We start from the raw sequence: 15,776 nt of genomic DNA on the forward strand, positions 1-15,776 counted from the left end.
CATTTGATAGTACATATGCCAATTAAATAGATATTAGTTTACAGATTATTTAAGAAATTGAGAGTAAGAAATTTTTATTCTGACAAAAAATAAAAAAAAATGTTAGATAGTCCTCCGATAACTACTCAAATTGCTTTTAAACTGACAGACAATCCAGACATGTCAGTCGAAGACTTTCTATCTGACAACTCAATTGTCATTGCTTTTCGAACTGGAAGTAAAATTGTGAAAGATTAGTTCACATTTTTTTCTAACAAACAGTATTATTCAACACATTCGTGTGTTACTCCATGAGGCATTAAAACTAGATTTAGATAAGAAGTCAATGGGCGCATTTATTTTATTAAGTTCCCAAAATCAGGAGGAAATGGTTTCTGCGATTCTCGACATGAATTTTTTTGTTGATGTTGCACTAACGCACTTCCAAACTACAGCGCCAGATCAAATAATCGGTAGATTAGCTTCACTAACAACAAATTTTCTTGTTACATGTCCAGAAAAGGCATTTAAAAACTTAAGCCAACTCGTTTTTACGTTCCTTGACTACGCTCATAATGTTTCAGTTTTAAATTTTTACGAAAATATTTTTTCTAATGCAACCAAAGCGATAAAAGCACAAATACTATTTATAGAAAATGGATTTGCTCATGAAATTGCCAAAAGACTTGATGAAATCGACATTTCTAAAGTTGCAGACAAATATGATCAATATTTCATTAAATATGCGAACTTATACATGATTGTTGCGACAGTTTGTATGCACCAAGAGTATGTCGATGCATTTTCTACACAAGAAGTTATAAATTCTCTTTCAAGAACTTTTCATTACGCTCCTTCATACGTAGATGGTGCAAGATGGGAAGCAATAGTATCTCTTGTAAATACAAAGTCACTTCCCAAACTAGAAATGTTCATTCCTATGGCAATTTCGAAATTAATCGACGCAGTTAAAGAACCTTCCCAAGATATAGTAAACTGCATCAATTTCATTACAAAAGTTATATCGCTAAATGATAATTACGTCAAAATTCTTCTACAAAGCCAAGTAATTCCAATTATTTTACGAATTGCCATCCAATTTGAAAATTCATCAATTTTACTTAACTCATTCGCCAAATTTACAATTGAATGTCTTAACCACGAGCAATCATGTGAAAAAATACTTATTTCTTATATACCTTTATTTATTGCAACGGTAAACCATCCTCACTACTCATCTTTCACTTCGTTATGCAAACTTCTGTTACTTCAAATAGACGAAGACTCGAAACACAACAAAAACTTAAAGAAAAAACTGGAACAAGTTGATTGTTACTTGGAAATAAGAGAAACGTTTATTAAGAAGTACAAAAAGCTGATAGATACTCACTATGGAGGCGATGTATACGTGAATATTGCAATGTCAAATTAATTTTCTTATTTTAATTATTTTTGTTTGTTTGTAAACTTTTATATTATGATCATGAATTGCAACTCGTTGTTTTTCTGTAGTACGTCGAATATCAATAAAATACCCTTGAAATTTTATTGGATCTATGATAATCTGACTTTTAAATCACTCCATATTGAAATTGTAAGAGCTTATAGTTCCTATAGTGAGTATGTTAAGGTGGAAGTAGATAATTTGAGTAAAAATGTCTAAAACAAGCAATAAATTTTGATAACTCAGAAAAAATTCAACTTAAGTGCTAAGAACTGTTAAAGTTGCAACACCAATCACCTAAGCGAGGCAACTGTTGTGGTATTACATTCCGTTCACCAAAAATTGACTATTGACTATTTTTATGAAATTGTTTTTAATTTGGCCGGCCAATATCTAGTATATCCTGGGAATTTGTATTCTCAGGATCATGCTATGATGAAGACCATCTTCATAACAATTCTCAATTTTCAAGAGATAACAACTTAAAATACATTGTTTCCAGCTGTTTTTTCTTGAATTAAGTCCAAACGGAGCTGTTCGAATTGATTCATCAAATGATAACGTTAAAACTTATGTCGAAACGAATAAATTCGATTCTTGTTCCTCTACACAAAGAGGAGGTTCTCTCTTCTTTGGCGACACAGGCGAATTTGTTCAAACAAAAAATTCATACATCAACTCAACAAATACAGGTGGTGGACCATCATTTTACATATCTGTTTCACGACAACCTAATTACAAAAATCATGCTAATGAAACTACAGTTTGTAACTGCGGAAGTTCAGAACAAGACTGCAGAATTTTAATTGACATGTATCAAGGTTTTTGTATCATAAATGAATGCAACATTACACAAAATAGAGTCTTCGAAGATTGTGGAGGTTACTGGGTTCAAGAAATTACCTCTGATTCATACATCACTTGTGTCAATGTTGTTGAAAACAATCAATCATTAGATAGTTTTAATTCCCACAGATCTTCTTATTCTTATTCATCAAAATTTAAAGTTACTTCATGTAATTATATAAGAAATAAAAGTCCAAATAGAGGTTATCTGATTTCTTCTTTTTGTGATGTTTTCATGAGTTATTGTTGTATTCTTAAAAATGAAATTAAATATATTTTTAATGCATTTTCAAAATCAATAACATTTGAAAACTCAGCTACAGATATCATTAAATCAACAGAAACATCACCAACATTTAAGAACACAGATATTTCATTTGAAAACGAATGCCCTCTTTTTAAATTAGAAGTTGACGATTCATCAAAGTATAAATGTCGTCCTTCCACTCCAAATAATGACGAAAACGAAGAAAACGAAGATAAAATTTATGTTAGAAATCATATTAAATTTTTCTATTTATTTTTATCTCGTAAATGATTTCGAAGTCAAATTTAAAATTAATTTTTTCTTTTGGATGTGAAATAATCATCTACCCCCATACAATTACCATATATATTAACAAATACATTCTTCATCAATTCACTATTTATTCATGAGAATGGAATTCCTTACATTTACTGTATATGTTGCTATTTTGAAGCTCGAAATTGGATAAATTTGACTATGGTAAATCTATGTGATATCCACATAGTTTATAGAAATAGAAATATATTTGAAGGATCATTTTCATCTGGAAAAGTGACAAAATTTGTCACTTTCCTCAGAAGACAATGATAATTTTTTATTTTCATGGTCATCCTAAAAAGATAAATTAATGAGATTGCGTTGCAATGATGTCTACTTGAATTGAAATGCATCTATTAGGAAATTTTGGTGAAAATAAAATGAAGAGTTTTAGTTAATGACTTCGCTAACAAAATTTGGCTCGAAATTCTCAAAAAATGAAACAATCTGAAGTTAGAAATATAATGATATCATGCACAGGGAGTTATTGTTGTATTCATCAAAATGAGAGGCTCCCAAATTAATAGAAATAGAGTTATAGTTCAATAATTCAGATGCTTGACAGAAATGATAATGCCCCCCAATATATTTTCATATAAATATTATAAAATTTTACAAACAAACAAAATATATTATATTACTAGAGGGATATTCATTGATGATTCACTCGAAACTTCTTTCTTTCGCCAGCTAAACTTAAATTTCTTTGTTTTCCTTTTTTCTTTCTCTTTATTTTTCTCTTTCTCTTTTTCTGGTTTTCGTGTATCAGTAAAAATGATACTGATTTCGTTTCGTTGGATGTTTTCGTATTCAGTGAGATACAAGTTGATGTAAAGACCTTTAATAACTAAAGCAGTGAGAGTCAAGAGCATTGTCATAATCAAAAGCATGTTCCAGATTGGGAAACTAGAAGGAGGTGGTGAATAACGTCCTTCATGAGGTTCAATAAAAATATCTAATGTGATTGATTTGAAATAGTTCATATTTCGATTGTCTGACGATGCTGAGAGCTGAAAAATGAACTTTTTGCTGTCTGGAACAACAGAACTCCACTTGAAGTAACCGACATTTCGAGAAAATGTTCGATTCAGAACAACAAGAGAGTCATAGTTAATAATGGAAGCAGTCAATGATGCGGAGTATCCATCATCAATTGTATCATTGAAATCAAGTGAGTATTTAACAAGGATACATCGATGATTGGCTGAAATAGTTTTGTTATCAATAATGAGTGAAAGAGGACTATCAATATCGAAATTGCAATTTCCATCTTCTTTCGCTTCGAATGAGATAATTCCTGGTTTATCGTCAAATGCATTGATATATTCTATAGGAAGAAATGATGAGAAATGGAAATCTGGATCAAGAGATTCAACAACAAAATTCATTGGAAGTCCTGTTCTGTAGACTGATGGAACATAATCAAGATGGATTTCTTTGTTGTCTACAAAATCACATTGGACTTTAGTTCGTGAGATATTTTGTGTTCCTTGTAAATAACACAGGATATGTGATGATTCATTGATGTTTCTCGTTGATGTGAATGTAGTTTTCCATGGATGTGTAGCATTCATAACTGATTTTGTCTCAGAGAAAACAAATGATGAGGAATTAAATGGTTGGTATGGATTAGGACCATTTGTTTTCTGTCGTGGAGAATGTTGTGGTCTGTTACTTGTGTAATATATTTGTAATGCAACATGTAACAAAACACCTTTGTGTGAATCATCAACACTACGGAATTCAACTGTCCAGTTTCCATTCAATTTTTCGCCAAGAAACATGTATGATGGCAGTGTGACATTTGTGATGTTCAAATATCTCGATCCATATGTTAAGAGCTTCATTTCGCACTTTGTACCACTAGGAGAGATGAGGTGTGGTACCAAGGAACCGAATGCAAGTTTGACACCTGAAATCTGGAGATTTACAAATAGAACGGTATCGTTTTCGGAAGCGTTGATTGGAATTCGGAATGATTCTGTTTCGTTGCCAAGAATATGGTTAATATTGGATAACATGCCTGTCTTTTTGGTGAATCCACCTAATGATGTCCAGTTTCTGGCAAGTTCGACTGACTTATTAAGATTTAATCTGCCAAAGCCGACTTTTCGATTGAACCAGAGGCCAAAACTGTTCTTGGACCATAGAGGTGATTCTGGACAGACTTTGTCTGCTGTCATAGCTGTAATAAAGAATAAATCTGTAAGGTTGAGATTAGGATTTGCTTCTTTGAGAATTGCAAGACCACCAGCGAATATAGCTGCACTTGCATTAGGAGATGTGAAGTTTTCGATGCATTCTGTTGGGTTCTTTGCGTCTGCGCCTGAAATTGGAGCAATTCCGGCAACAGGAGCAGCCATGAAAATGCCAGTGCCCTCTGCAGCATGGTTTAATGGCATGCCGCGGTTAGTAACACCTGCAATTGTGAAAATTAGTGGCCAACCAGCGGGTGGAGCGAAAATTACGTCAGTAGCTGATTCTGTAGGTATAGGAACAACGATAATCTTTGGGTTTGATGAATGGTAAAGGCATTTCGAAGCAATGCTAACATGAAACTCCGTTGGCTGGAAATATTTACAATTTCTTCCAGAACATGCTGCATTTTGATATGTAAGGATTGAGATATCCCATTTGTCAGATCTGTAACAGATTAAATATGTCAAATCTTCTGTGTGGTCTGAGTTATCGAAAAAATAATATGAGCCAACTTTTGCTCCTGGAGCGATTCCTCTTGAATTGCAATAATCGTATTTACCTGCAGCTAAAAGTAATGACGATTCTGAGATATTGTCTAACAATACTGATTTTGGAGGACGTTCGATATGTGAACCATCAAATCCATTGATAAATTCATTATCTAGTATCCTACCTTTGTATGCTTCATGATGCATATGTGCTCCATCTCCCATAGCAACGATTCTGATACCATTTCCTGTTAAATTGTAGATATTGTCTGATTCACTCCATGAAATATCTTCTCCAGCGATACCAGAATATTTTGAGCCATCATTATAAAGCCACCAGGGCTCAATGAGACAGAGAATTGAGAGGAAAATCAAAGCGAAAAAAACGATATATTGGCACTTTTACGGTATCAGAATTCAAATGTTCTCAACTGAAATGAGTTTGTATCTTATCGTACACCAAAATTTAGAAATTAAAAAATTGAATGCTAACCTGTCTATTGAAAATAAGTTTTAGTGTGAAATTTACATGTAAATCATTACTGAATAAAATTGTTTTCGATACAAAAAAAAAAACTGAAGATTTTGTCAATAATGAAACAGCTCAATAAAAGACAGAATCTACTCACAGAAAAGGAATTCTTAAACGACTATCTATCAGTCCTTCGTGAAGAGGTTAATGCAAGATATATAAAACTCCATAAGAAGATAAATAAACAGTATAACAACCTAAAAAATACTAAGAACGAGGAATTTCAAAACAAATTACGACAGATGAGAAGAAAACACAAAAACGAACTATCACAGTTAAAAAAGAACTGGGATAGCGATATAGAGAAAATCAATTCGACAATTAATAAAGATCTTAAGACAGAACTTACAACACATCTATTAATATCAAAAGACATAGAAGAGGAGGATGAAAGTAGCGAATTGTCATTCAATTTAAGCCAAAAAATTTATATACAAAAGAAAAATGCAATAAATCAAGAGTACATGAAGAAGTTCCAAGCATGTTACGCTAGGCATGTTGAAGAAAATCAAAATCTTTTATCAGATTTCAAAGCAGACTTATTATTAAAGAGATCGCAATACAATGCTGCCATTACATCAATCCTTGAGCAAAGGAAACGTGATATATCTGATGCTCAAATCAGGTTTGTCGAAGTCGTTTCAGAATCAGATTTTGATGCGGAAACAAAAATAAATCTCATTGAAGCATATACAAATCTTAGAGATCAAATAGAAGAAGCTGTTACAAAGGATAGAACTTCTATTACTTATTCATTTGGCTTCTAATTTCAAAAAATATATTTTATATAATCTTTTCAATTGTTTTTATATTGTTATCCAAAAAAAGGAGAGGAAAATGTTAGGAAATTATTGTTTTGTTATTTTTATTTTTTTGATTATAAGAAAAATTACAATTCATCCATTGCTTTTGACTTATCATCATTTTCTGGATCTTTAATATCAAAGAAAGCTGCATCATTCATGAATTCAGCATTTGGAATTTCACCACATTTTGTGATTAAAATGATAGCTCCTGTAACAGCTCCACAAACAAGACCAACGCCAAGAGTAATCAAGCCACCAACAAGAATCTAAACGCCTTTTTGCTTTTTGATGTAAGCAGAGATTAATCCAACGAAAATGGCAATCCAGGCGCTAATTCCGTTAACTCCTGAGACTGAAAGTAAATCCGCTGCTCCAATTTTATACTCAATAAATTTGCTAAACGGTGTCATCAAAAATGTATTGGCAAGACCGCAAATTGCGCCAACAAGAAGTGCACCCCAAGGACCAACAATGAGTACAGAGCAACCAATACCAATGCATCCTACAAAAATACTGTTTGCAAAACGATAAATATCTATCTTCTTCTGAACAAAGTGCTCAAATACGAGAGAAACAATTGAAGATCCACAAACAGCCATTACTACAGCTGTTGAGGCCTTTGAAGATGCGACGCCTGTTATTGTAAGATAAATTGTTGTGTACTTTTGCCAAAGGAATGCAATGATTAATGTTGCAAAAAGAACCCAGTGGTGGCTATCAACGGCATTTTCAAATGTTGTGCCGACAATACGCTTTTCTCTGACAACAATTGCTGTACCGAGTCCGAAAGATGCAGCAAAAAGGTGAACTTCGATAGCATGGCCTGTGTCAATGACATTTTTGATGACATCTCCTTCAATTACTAACCAATGGACTAAAGTGTAAGTAGCAGCAAAAAGAATTCCGTAAAGGATGTAATGGAAGAGCTTGACAACGCCATTGAAGCATCCGAGGGAGATGATGCATGAGAGTGCGCAAAGTGTCGCATCTGCAAAAGTAATTGCATTCTGTCCTTCTTTAAAAGCAACGCTGAATAACAAGTAACGGAACACAAAAGAAGAAAATGTTGTGAGAATTGCATTGATAGTAAGTGATAGAGAAAACTTTTTGAAATAAAAATTGATCAAACTAAACATAACGATGATAATCCAAACACAATTTGTGCTACTTGCAATGATTTGTTCTGAAGTTGAGTCTAATGTGCTAGAAGCAGCTCTACAGCTATTTAATAGAAAATAGAACAATAGCATTCTCTCCTAACTATTTTTTGCTTTCTAAAACTGAAGAAAACAGTTTTGAATTCAATCATGTCACAAAGAAGAAGATATAGTCATTTTCAATAGAGCAATATATCGATAAATTATCAAAGAGGAATATTTCGATTCAATTTTCTTTCAATGATTTTTTGAATACTTTTTCGGTCAGAAGTTTTGGTCAAATTTTCAATTCAAACGGCAAACATGATTATTTATAGTTTGTAATTTTTGTTTAATTTTGAAGCCTAATGAGTTACATATCAATTCGCTTTCTGACATTTACTTGTTATCAACAAACATATGAAAGGTTTTAAAATTAAAAAATAATCATATCTTGTTCCCTTTGTTAATTTTTCAAACTTCCTATAAAAAAAACAGTTATTGCTCTCAAAGGACTTTCGTCGATAATACAAGAATCAAAGCTGATATGTGGTGAATCTGCGATTTCAGGTTACATTAGAATTGAAAAATGAAAAACGAATTATCAATGTAAAAATAAAACAGTCTATTTTTATTATAATCAACAATATAGGAAAAATTACTTCTTTTTGGATAGGAAATCAGCAATAACAGCTGCAGATTTTGTTGAATCAAAATTGCAAGCAAGATTAAAGGCCGTCCTATGGCTGTCATCTTCCTTACTGACATCTGCTCCAAGATCTAGTAGTAACTTAACTGATAATGGCTTATCAAATCTAGCAGCGATCATCAAAGGAGTACTTCCATCTAAATCCCTTAATTCTGTATCAGCTCCATGTTCAACGAGTTTCTTTATTAATTCTAAAGATGAATCATATGATGCTATCATCAAACATGATATCCCATTTTTGGTCATTGTGTTGCAATCGCAATTCTTTGATATCAAGTAATCGAACATTTCATTGTTGTCATAAGAAACTGCAGCAAATACTGGAGTTTCTCCTGAAGCATTTCTACAATTCACATCAGCACCTTTATCAAGTAAGTACGCGCATAATGGTATTAAGCAGCTTTGTGCAGCAGAATACAAAGCAGAAATACCTTTATGATCTAATTCATTCGCATCACAAACTTCTGACAATTTTTGGTAAAACATACTTAAATTATAACCGCATAAGCAGCTATGCCATGAATAACTCATTCCATACTTGGACATCATGTATTCAGCTAATTCATTGTTATGTGAGAAGACTGCATTGTCCATGCAGATCTGTGTCACAGTGAATTTTTGTTCCAAAATGTTTATGATTTCAAAATTGTTTCCAATGAATGAAAGTTCCATGGTCGTTAATGTTGGAGTATGACCATTCATATAAAGATACTTGAAGCAATGGATGGAGCCATATTGAGCACATAAATCGATAAGTTTTTCAGCATCTTTTGGCTTTTTTTCGATCAAATCAACAAGCAAACCAATGTCATCATGAAGAGTAGCATATTTCATAGTGTTTTTGGGATAAATAGATAGAATTTCATCTTCATCTTTGCCAAAGAATATAAATGGAATAGGGAGTTGAAGATCATATCTTTGAATCAATATCGATTTGAAGCTGTCAGATACAAAAAGAAAGTCTGGAGTGATTTTTGGAGGTTTGTCTTGGAAATATCTGTGGAAGAGATCAAAAATAATGGGTAAAAATTTTGGACGCTCGTTACTAATACAATCAAGTATTTGCAACAAGGCTCTATCGGAAATTAAATTTAATGATTTCATTGATTCGATCTCTTTAAGGATATCGTTGATATCAATTTCATCAATGATCCATAAATGTTCTATAAGTGAGTAAATGGGAAGATGCTCTTCAGGTACAAAATCATCCATAATAAAAACAAATTGTCACTTTTCTAAATTTAGGCTTCTTCCATTCCTATCTATTAAGAACTACTATGGGTTAGATTTTTCAATACTTGAGACTATAGTGATTAATATTATGTTTGCAAAATATGTAACATATAATTTTCGAGGATTTTTTCTTTGATTTTTAGGAGCAAATATTACGATTTCTTATTATTTAGTTATCTATGATGTGTTAATGGTGAGTTTGTATCAGAATAAAGAAACGCTGAGAAGGTTTTCCTCGATGAGATCTCAGATGTAAAATTTTATCATTCTGCGTTTCCGATTCTAAGTTATCATATCCTAGCCATACTAGAATTTATATCAAAACATAGTTAAGAAAGAAATTATTATCTATTATCACGATCTTATTTTATTTCATGAATAAAATAATTGTAATCTCTGTGAGAACCAGTAAAATACTAAATTTAATGAAGGAAATCAAGTAGTCTGAGCTAAATAACATAGTTACAAAATTATGAATGTGAATTCGAATAATAGAATACCAAGTAGAGGAGAATTTGTGATTACTAGATGAAACATGTGTAAAGCCCACAGGTAGCAGAAAATTGGTCTTGAAAAGCTAATTACGGAATTGGAAAACTAATACAATACACTCAATGATTTGGCATTATATACTATGTAAAGAAATAAATATGATTTCCATTCGGGATCAATGAATTTTTTTACTTTCAGAAATGAAAGCGAAATTGTCTTTTGAAAAAATCGATTTGAACTTTATAAATAAAAAAAAAAAAAAAAAAAAAAAAAAAAAAAAAAAAAAAAAAAAAAAAAAGGTAGTGGGGCTTCCAGGCACTTCGTGCCTTCTAGCCCTGAAGTTGATGAGTATAATGAAGTTTTTTTTTTTTTCTTGGGATGGCCTTCCGGGCACTTTGTGCCCTCTAGCCCATAAGAAATTTTGCCCAAGACCCAAGAGGAGGACCGAACCCCAGCCGGTGACACTTTTTGTGTCGCTTTTTCACAAATTATATATGTTTTCATGTTTTGTCAAGACTTCTTCGTAAATGTTTTGTCAAGACTTCTTCGTAAATGTTTTGTCAAGACTTCTTCGTAAATGTTTTGTCAAGACTTCTTCGTAAATGTTTTGTCAAGACTTCTTCGTAAATGTTTTGTCAAGATTTCTTCGTAAATGTTTTGTCATGATTTCATCGTAAATGTTTTGTCATGACTTCTTCGTAAATGTTTTGTCAAGATTTCTTCGTAAATGTTTTGTCAAGATTTCTTCGTAAATGTTTTGTCAAGACTTCTTCGTAAATGTTTTGTCAAGATTTCTTCGTAAATGTTTTGTCATGATTTCATCGTAAATGTTTTGTCATGACTTCTTCGTAAATGTTTTGTCAAGATTTCTTCGTAAATGTTTTGTCAAGATTTCTTCGTAAATGTTTTGTCAAGATTTCTTCGTAAATGTTTTGTCAAGATTTCTTCGTAATGAGTGTAAATGACCCAAAAATAATGTTTAGGGTAGAAGGTTAGATCTAACCTCTTTTCTAACCTCTTTTCTACCCTCTTGAATTTGTCATGATTTCTTCGTCATAGGCACGGAGATAGGACGGTTATTTTACAAAACCGACAACACTTTGACCGAGTAGTTTTTTGAGCTGAACAAATAGTGTCATATAAACATCTGTCAAAAACCGTTTTTTACTTCACTTAAAATGCCACGTAAGCTACGTAAGAATATACGTAAGAGGAAGGGAGCATTGAAACATCCAATAGTAAAACTAACACCACAACAACAGTTGCAACAACAAATTATGAATGACCCCACTATGCTGCAACAAATGTCAAGCAACCCTATGCTTTTAAACCGAGTTATTGGTGCACAGAGTGGAGGTTTAAGAGCGGCACTTTTAGCGAAAATGGCAGGCTATGGTGGAGCTGCAGACGGAACAGCTTATAACCCTCAAAGTCAAATGAATTTGAGTTCACTCAAAAATCAAATAACAGATGTCAAAAAGTCAAACATAGACATACAGAAACAAATAAGTGAAAACGAAAAGAAACTAGAATATGACAGACACACAAAGAAACTAAATGAGTTAAACGTAGAGAAAAAGAAGAAAGAAGAACAACTGAAAGAACTAAGTACAGAGGAATATGCAAAAAAAGTGTCAGAAAAAGCAGCAGAAGTAGCAAAAATGGAACAAGATGTTATAAATTTGAAAAACCATACTACTCAATATAAAGTACTGAAAGATGAAGAAATAAAACAAAAAGCCCTGAAGACATATATGGATAGCGATGAGTATAAAAAAGAAGTTGAAGCAAATGTAAAGGCAGAAAAACTTTTACAGTTGCAAAACCAAACCGTACAGTATGAAAACTTAGCACAAGAAAGTAAAAATAACGACGCAGCCATGCAAAAGGCAATGAAAAGCGCAGAATATATAAAAGCTAATAATGACTGGTTAGATGCCCAAGCCAACGCTAAAGCAGCCCAACTTATAGGGTCAATAAGGACAAAAATACAAGCGGATGAAGACAGTTCAAATGAAGCTTTAATGAATGCTGACTTTAAGAACGCCTTCGAAGCTCTTCATAGTAAGGTGAAACTAGTGAACGACTTCTCATCTGGAAAGAAACTGAAGTCTGAAGGTTTCGACAACGAGTTAAGAGAAGTAGCACAAAATATGACGAAAATAACAGATGCAGCAACGAGACAGGCAGTTCAAAGTGCCTATGACGCCGTTAGAGCAACTGTTGTGGAAAGTCAAGAAAAAGAGTTACAACAGACCAAAACAGACCTAGTAAATGCTTTCTTAAAAACGAAAAGTCAGGTAGGACATTATGCTGCAGATGGAACATATGTGCCAGCTGGTGGAACTTATATACCACCAAACCCTCCAAGAGAAGCACCTGCACCAGGACTACCTAAAACATTTACATCGTCACATGGACACAGACACAGGCATGCACCAAAACCAACACAACAACCAACACAACAACCAACAGTTCAAAACACTGCACCACAACCAACAGTTCAAAACACTGCACCACAACCAACAGTTCAAAATCCAGCACAACAACCAACAGTTCAAAACCCTGCACAACAACAACCACAAACAGAGCAAGGACATAAAAGAAGTAGAGAACAAGGAAACCAAGAATTCTTAAAAATGCTTAAGGAAAATTATGGTTACCCAGATACTCTTGACTTTAGTGACAGATATAAAGAAGCTATTAGAAAGTTCAAGGAAGGAAATACTGACCCGAACCTATTTAGCTTTATGGTTCAGCACCAAATGGGATATAATTTCAAACCTGGAAAATACAAGCTCGCTAAGGGATATGATTTAATAGCATATCATCCAAATGACATGAATGAATTTACTCCTAGATATTTGGTGTCAGAGCTAAATGATAATTCAACTCTCTTCATGAAACGCGTAAAAAATAGAGACGGAACGAAAGAAGAAAGGTTTATGAGTCCGGATGACTTAGATAGGGAACTTTTTAAAAACGGTCTCGGAATATATGAAATGCCAGCAGATGAGGTACAAGAAACTCCACAGGAAGAAGTTCAGATACAACCAGACATGGAAGAAATAGTTCAGCAACAACAGCTAGAAGAGCCTGAAGGAAACGAACAAGTTCCTCCTTTGGAAACTAACTTCACAGAACTAGATGAAGATTTGGAACAGCCGAAAAATCTTGACCCTCAACAAGTGTATGCGGAGAATATGGAATCTTTCCAAGAGTCTAAGAAAAATTCGGCTGACATAGTAGAAGAATATCGAAAAATGTTCGCCGACATACAAAAGACTCCAACATCAGATGAAAATATCCAGCATAGAATGGAAGTACTGAAAGAAAATGTACGCAAATACAACAATCCTTTTTACTTACGAGCATATAACGTTCAATCTTTGGATGAACTCGGTGAAAATAAAAGGTTAAATTTCAACAAAACATATAGAAATGAAACATTGTTTAAAGTTCATTCAGAACCTAGCCAATATGGAAACAAACCTACTTTTGTTTCTGCAGACGATGGAACTACAATGAGATGGGGTCATAAAGCTAATCCGGATAGGTGGTTCATAAACTTACAACCACAATTCCAAGAAGTTGTAGACGCAATGGAAGTGAATGGTGAACCAGATGTAGCTGGTATTTTCAGCGCGGCTTTAATGCCATTGAAAGATATGAAAGATGCAGATATTTTGGACCAGTATGAAATGAACATGGCTGATGGAAATATAACACCTGACGTTCTAGAACATTTATCTCAAAGAACTACACAGAACCATAGAGATGGTATATTTGGTGAAGAGTTTAGAAAGAAAGTTAGGGAGAGAGAAGGAAGAGAACCTATTGTACATGACCTTGCAAACGAAAGTTTACAAAATGTCATAAAAACTTACTTTGCAGACAATGAACCGAGAAGGGATGAATATTTAAGAAAACTCAAATGGACAGTACCAAATGAAATGTTAGTATTGAAAAACATGTTCCTTGACAAAATAAAACCAACTACAGAAATAAATGACGCAAGACTGAAACATTGGGTAAAAGCTTTCCCATTCACAAAAGATATTGTTGGTAACATGGAAAGAAAACCAGAATGGCTACAAAAACATATATTTGGAAACGAGCTTATTCCATATGGACAAGCTCTGTTTGAAGAGCTTGAACCGGAAACTCAGGAAAGAGTCATGCAAACAATACGCGAAGACTCAAATACAAACTATGACAAAATCTTTCTAGGATATAGGTTACCTGAGTTGGGCGACCAGAGCCCAAAGGCAAAAAGGACATGGGAAATTTACAACATACTAGGTGAACATGAGGCAAAGATGCAACAACTTGAAGCAGAGGGCAAGTTACCAAAAGCGACACCAAAGAAGAAGAGTAGAACAAAGTAAAGCTTGGTCCGAGTGGGTTCTATTATGATATATAAATCCAACTATTCTATATTTTTACCCATATGAAATGTACGCCGCTCAGAATATAACGCCAACAGTTTTGGATTGCCATGAACGGAAATGTTTTCCGAATGGTATAACGAATGCGACAATGCCATTAGAAGGTCAGAAAATAGTTCCTGGAACTTACGAATATACAACTGCTGTTTCTTATGGAAACGTAGGTGAGTTTGGAGAAGGTTCTTCAACAACAGTAGATATTGCTTGCGACAGGTTTCATATTATTTCTATTGACAACTCATTCTTATACGTGGAACAAGACATTGAAATAAAACCTTCTGCCAAGTTGTCTGACAAGAAAGGTTGCAATGGAATTTTCTATGTCGGATACCAATATGCTCCAGAAGTTTTCATGGGATATAAGATATATTCTAACTCTGACTTAGTTCAAACCAGTAACATGGGCCAAACTATGAATGGTTCGCTTTGAGAAACTCAGTACAACCACAAGCTAGAGAACAAACAGACCAGTATGCCACCATTGAGAAAATAAGAAGACTTGACCCTAACGTTCCAGGAGTTTATGTTAACCTTTCTGGTTCAGATGGAACTGCTGCCACTAAAAGTAAAACTGAAACTTAGAGTTCCTTTGTCATCTTTCCTCATCTTAGGTTTTTAAGATACTTGCCAAACTGGGCAGGAAAAATTTCTATCGAACTTACTCCAAGCAAAAATAACTTAGTCATTGCACCAACACAAGACCCATTCACTCTTACAGACGTAATGGGAACAAATAAAACGTCATTCGCCGACTTTTGCAAAGACAAAGTTGACTTAGACTTTGGTTTCTCAAACTTCAACAATGAAGTAAACTATTATTTCAATGCTGCTGGAACTGCTTGGGACCCAGTTAAGTTCACATGCGAAAAATTGAATGCAGAGAGATAGAAAGCAGACTT

The 15,776-nt window shown here is 33.6% G+C and overlaps 7 protein-coding genes across 7 annotated transcripts, besides 2 other annotated features; 4 read left to right on the forward strand and 3 right to left on the reverse strand.

The window, feature by feature from the left end:
• Positions 1-84: 84 nt before the first annotated feature.
• TVAGG3_0185960 (uncharacterized protein) lies at positions 85-1,768 on the forward strand (the record flags this gene model as incomplete). The annotated part of the gene is made up of 1 exon (XM_001327265.1): positions 326-1,411. The coding sequence occupies one exon, from the start codon at positions 326-328 to the stop codon at positions 1,409-1,411; it is 1,086 nt and encodes a 361-aa protein (XP_001327300.1).
• Positions 1,769-1,833: 65 nt separating this feature from the next.
• On the forward strand, positions 1,834-2,974 carry TVAGG3_0185970 (uncharacterized protein; the record flags this gene model as incomplete). Its single annotated transcript, XM_001327266.1, has 1 exon — positions 2,235-2,807. The coding sequence occupies one exon, from the start codon at positions 2,235-2,237 to the stop codon at positions 2,805-2,807; it is 573 nt and encodes a 190-aa protein (XP_001327301.1).
• Positions 2,975-3,108: 134 nt separating this feature from the next.
• TVAGG3_0185980 (serine-type endopeptidase protein) lies at positions 3,109-5,902 on the reverse strand (the record flags this gene model as incomplete). The annotated part of the gene is made up of 1 exon (XM_001327267.1): positions 3,467-5,746. The coding sequence occupies one exon, from the start codon at positions 5,744-5,746 to the stop codon at positions 3,467-3,469; it is 2,280 nt and encodes a 759-aa protein (XP_001327302.1).
• A 213-nt stretch (positions 5,903-6,115) lies between these two features.
• On the forward strand, positions 6,116-6,820 carry TVAGG3_0185990 (uncharacterized protein; the record flags this gene model as incomplete). Its single annotated transcript, XM_001327268.1, has 1 exon — positions 6,116-6,820. The coding sequence occupies one exon, from the start codon at positions 6,116-6,118 to the stop codon at positions 6,818-6,820; it is 705 nt and encodes a 234-aa protein (XP_001327303.1).
• A 305-nt stretch (positions 6,821-7,125) lies between these two features.
• On the reverse strand, positions 7,126-7,995 carry TVAGG3_0186000 (ammonium transmembrane transporter protein; the record flags this gene model as incomplete). The annotated part of the gene is made up of 1 exon (XM_001327269.1): positions 7,126-7,995. The coding sequence occupies one exon, from the start codon at positions 7,993-7,995 to the stop codon at positions 7,126-7,128; it is 870 nt and encodes a 289-aa protein (XP_001327304.1).
• A 658-nt stretch (positions 7,996-8,653) lies between these two features.
• On the reverse strand, positions 8,654-9,916 carry TVAGG3_0186010 (spectrin binding; the record flags this gene model as incomplete). The annotated part of the gene is made up of 1 exon (XM_001327270.1): positions 8,654-9,916. The coding sequence occupies one exon, from the start codon at positions 9,914-9,916 to the stop codon at positions 8,654-8,656; it is 1,263 nt and encodes a 420-aa protein (XP_001327305.1).
• A 781-nt stretch (positions 9,917-10,697) lies between these two features.
• Positions 10,698-10,796: a terminal%2Cinverted (terminal inverted repeat of Maverick-3 transposon ID:TVAGG3_0186020).
• Positions 10,698-15,776: part of a mobile genetic element that runs on past the window's edge.
• Positions 11,608-14,817, forward strand: TVAGG3_0186030 (protein of unknown function, DUF4106 family; the record flags this gene model as incomplete). Its single annotated transcript, XM_051225792.1, has 1 exon — positions 11,608-14,817. The coding sequence occupies one exon, from the start codon at positions 11,608-11,610 to the stop codon at positions 14,815-14,817; it is 3,210 nt and encodes a 1,069-aa protein (XP_051110778.1).

Source organism: Trichomonas vaginalis, chromosome IV (assembly GCF_026262505.1).
Source record: "Trichomonas vaginalis G3 chromosome IV, whole genome shotgun sequence".
Lineage (NCBI taxonomy): Eukaryota > Parabasalia > Trichomonadida > Trichomonadidae > Trichomonas > Trichomonas vaginalis.